Source organism: Cynoglossus semilaevis, chromosome 13 (assembly GCF_000523025.1).
Source record: "Cynoglossus semilaevis isolate Cse_v1.0 chromosome 13, Cse_v1.0, whole genome shotgun sequence".
Classification (NCBI taxonomy): domain Eukaryota; kingdom Metazoa; phylum Chordata; class Actinopteri; order Pleuronectiformes; family Cynoglossidae; genus Cynoglossus; species Cynoglossus semilaevis.
Genome location: NC_024319.1, coordinates 10,470,479 through 10,474,273, shown reverse-complemented (window position 1 = coordinate 10,474,273; position 3,795 = coordinate 10,470,479). Strand labels below are relative to the sequence as shown.

General features: G+C 38.3%; 2 protein-coding genes across 2 annotated transcripts in view; both read right to left on the bottom strand.

The window, feature by feature from the left end:
• Positions 1-400: 400 nt before the first annotated feature.
• LOC103388513 (chemokine-like receptor 1) lies at positions 401-2,558 on the bottom strand. Its single transcript, XM_008323545.2, has 2 exons — positions 2,334-2,558; positions 401-2,060 (listed from the first exon to the last, which is right to left on the bottom strand). Exons 1-2 carry the CDS (start codon positions 2,341-2,343, stop codon positions 1,030-1,032), a joined length of 1,041 nt encoding a protein of 346 aa, XP_008321767.1. The 5' UTR covers positions 2,344-2,558; the 3' UTR covers positions 401-1,029.
• Positions 2,559-2,772: 214 nt separating this feature from the next.
• The window catches only part of LOC103388514 (chymotrypsin-like protease CTRL-1), a 4,369-nt gene continuing 3,346 nt past the window's right edge, over positions 2,773-3,795 (bottom strand). The window contains exons 6-7 of the mRNA XM_008323547.2: positions 3,441-3,571; positions 2,773-3,057 (exon numbers count right to left, since the gene is read on the bottom strand). Of these exons, the coding sequence (XP_008321769.1) occupies positions 2,896-3,057; positions 3,441-3,571 (293 nt within the window). The 3' untranslated portion in view covers positions 2,773-2,895. The remainder of the gene's footprint in view (positions 3,058-3,440; positions 3,572-3,795) is intronic.

The following is a 3,795-nucleotide window of genomic DNA, read 5'->3' as shown; positions in this document are numbered from 1 at the left end:
TATCAAGATCCTGAAGGAGATGAAAGACCTGTATGATCACTAATTCACCTCCGTGTACAGTAGCTCTCCACCTATGAACTGAACCTATGCAGTTGGAGTAAAACCTTGGAGAATACCACACACACGATGAATATACCTGCCATCAGTCTTCAACAATCAGACCCAAGAGTAAAACATCATCTTAACCCGGAGTCTTACATGAACCATATGTTACATCTATGCATTGCTGGAAATATCGGGAGGATTTTTATGTAGTGTGATGTGGGACTTTTAAATTATTGCTGTGTCTGAATACATTTATTATAACCTTTTTTAATATCCATGGGTAAACTGATTAAAATTTGTTATGCTCTCCTCCAACACTGGGTCTGGTTCTCTTTGTACATACGAGTACTAGTGCTGATAAGGCAAAAGATAAACTAAAATATAATACGAGGCACTGTTTTTCTTATGGTTTACCTAATTAAATGTGAAGAAGAAGAAGTAATAGATACTGTACCTGATATTAACCTTAGAAAATTTTAATGACATCCTTAAGTTTATTTTGTTTGATATCCAGGGGCACTGAACATGCTGTGTCGATACATCGTTTATTTTTTGCCATTTTCAAAATAAACCTATTGACCTAATATAAAAGTTGAAATCCGTTTTAAAAGAGGCACTTTTACTTGGTTTTACAAATCATTAGGTTTACAGAGAGAGGCGAATCAAGCTAGAGTATCGAAAATATAATTCTTTTAAGATAATAGCAGAAATGTGTAAAAGAAATAGTATTGAGGAACTGGGAAGTTGGAAGTGATGCAAGTTTGTTGTGTAAGATTACAGATGCTGCTGACATTTACAAAGTCAGCTTCGTATATGTGCTAATACGACGGACAGATGAGATCTAATACATTTACACTTATACAATTACATTGAGTTGTATAACGTTTTATATACCGGCTTTGAAAACAAGGTATAGACGTGACAAACAGAAAAAATACATGTTTTCACGGCTAACCGCAAAGTTTAAATGTTTGGTTTCAGAAGTTATATAGTGGGGAGGAGATCGACTTCTGTACTTGTCTCTTGCCTTTCCTGCAGAGGTGCAGCGAACTCCGACCTCCGGGATGTGATTGAAAAGTGTGAGGAGAAAGAGCGAGAGTGCAGCTGTTCTTCTGACAGCGCACTCTCCAGGACCAAGAACAGGGAACGCTTCAGCTTCTTCCTGAATTCATCACACATGAAGACGTAGAGGATGGGATTAAGGCAGCTGTTTGTGAAAGCCAGCATCACAGTCGCAGGTCCTCCAAGCTGGACGAATATTGAGAAAGATTTATCCGTTAAACCCTTTATTTCTAACAATTGTATAACATGAAAAGGCAGCCAGCAGATGAAAAAGGCAAAGATGATGGCGAAGATAATTCTGTTGGATTTGTTACTTCTTGTTCCATGCAGACGACGAGCACGGACGTAAATGGCCACATTGGAGGCACATATGACCAAGAATGGGATGAAGAATCCCACAAAAAAGCGAAAAATAGTTAGAGTCCATACTGGTGTCTTTGGTGAATAGGAACAGTATTCCTTTCCCTCGCGTGTCAGAACCGAACGGTAACTTGCGTAAGGGGCGCTGCAGATGGCAGCAATCAACCAGACAAGAACCGTGGTTACCTGAGCCTTGATAATGGTGCGTTTGTTTTGTGCCCACACCACCACCCAGACAGTCAGGCAGCGGTCCAGACTGATGACCATCAGGAGGAAAATGCTGGAGAACATGCTAATCACGGCCACAAAGTTGTTGAACTTGCACATGAAACCCCCAAACGGCCATTGGTTCTGACGAGAGGTAATGATGGTGGGGAAAATCAAGAAGAGCGTAAAAATAAAGTCAGCCAGTGCCAGGTTCAAAAACCAAATGGAGTTGACAGATTTTTTCATTCGGTATCCGGTCACGTAGATGACTAAACCATTGCCTACAGTTCCAACTATAATTATCACAGAGTAGACGACCACAGACACTATGGGCATGACGTTTCTAGCCACGTATTCCCACGCTGGACGTGAAGGGACGGTAGGATCTATAAAAAAAAAAAAAAAATAAAAATGTTGATTTAATACATTTTGCTTACAAAAGTAGTGCTTTTATTTCAATCCTATAGCATTTTCAAAAAGGAAATTGATTGACATTTAATTTGTTATCAATTCCACGTTGCTTTAAAACCACTTAGAGCTGTCAACCAAAGAACAAGGAAAACAAAACAAAAAACCACTTGACATTTGAATGAAATTTATATTCAAATAAAAAGTAACATTTAATTTCAATTCATTTCACACACACATTTATACCCTACCTGTAGTCATTTCTCTGCTGTGATGAGAGCTTCTTTTGGTTTGGGTGTTGTTGTTGATGATGATGATGATGATGATCAGAATTTCTTTCTGGCACTGCTCGTTCACTGACTCACTTTCTGAACACTTCCCTTTTTGCAGCTACCAATGAAACTGCTGCCAGTATTGAGCCACTACAACACATTAGAGTAATGATGAAGTGAAGTTTCAACAAAAGCTCAAGTGTGCTCTTAAACAAAAAGCCAAATACAAGATTCTATGATTGCAGTCTAATGGATTTTTTATATTGAATTACAAACCCATTGTAATTTACACCCCTCCCAAGGGCTCACTACACAGCTTTCAACTGCCTTCTGTATCCAGTTGTTTGTATGTTGTGTCATTTGTTGACCTGCCAAAACACACACACACACACACACAAAATGACAGCAATACAAATACTTCAGAGAGAAACTGTATTTGTTTTATTGTTACACCAACAGGCTTGAGTTTTGTGTCCACACTTTATCTGAAATCAGTGTTTGCAACAGGGCTACAGTGAAGAGCACAAGCGCTAAGTGATGTCTAGTTGGAGGCAACAATCTGGTCGACCCATCTGCGCAGGTAGGACACTCGGGCGTACACTGCGGGAGTGCGCACATTACAGTTGGAAGTACCCCAGGACACAATACCCACAAGGGACCACACTCCACTGCTCTCACAAACCAGAGGACCACCAGAGTCACCCTACAAATCCAACAAATAAATAAATAAATAAATAAATATATAAATATGGATACATTTTTAAAAAAAGGTTTAAAGCACACTTAGGTTGCTTAAAAGTGGTTTATTTTAACAGGATGTGATTCTAACATCACAGGAAATGTGGCAACTTCAACGCGGTAATGTCATAACATTATAAAACAAGAGGCTTTCTCTAATGTGAAATAGAAAAATTACACTATTACAATTTTTAATTCACAACTTTTCAACAGTGACATGTTGTATTTCATAATGAAAAAATATATCACTACTTTACTGTTAATGTCGTCATATTTTTATGAATGATGTGATCACGGCTAAATGTTTGCAATATAAATGTGTATTTTAAGGCAAGAAACTTTGTTTACCTGACAAGAGGACACACCGGAGGCACCGGCGCAGATCATGGCATCAGTGATTCTGTTGTAACCCCAGTACTGCTTGCACTGAGTAGGGGTCAGCAGAGGCAGGGATGTCTGCTGGAGGTAACGGGGGCTTGCTGCAAATAAAACAAAGATTCCAGAGTTTTATTTGTTACATGCACATCATACAGCGTACAATGTAAAAGTAAAACAGTTAAGTTAACCTTCCTTTTTATATGCAAATACATATAAATATAGATAGAAATTATATATAAAATAAAGCAAAAACAAGTCCCTTCTTACACTGTTCTTAGATGATAGGTTTAGATAGATAGATAGATAGATAGATAGATAGATAGAT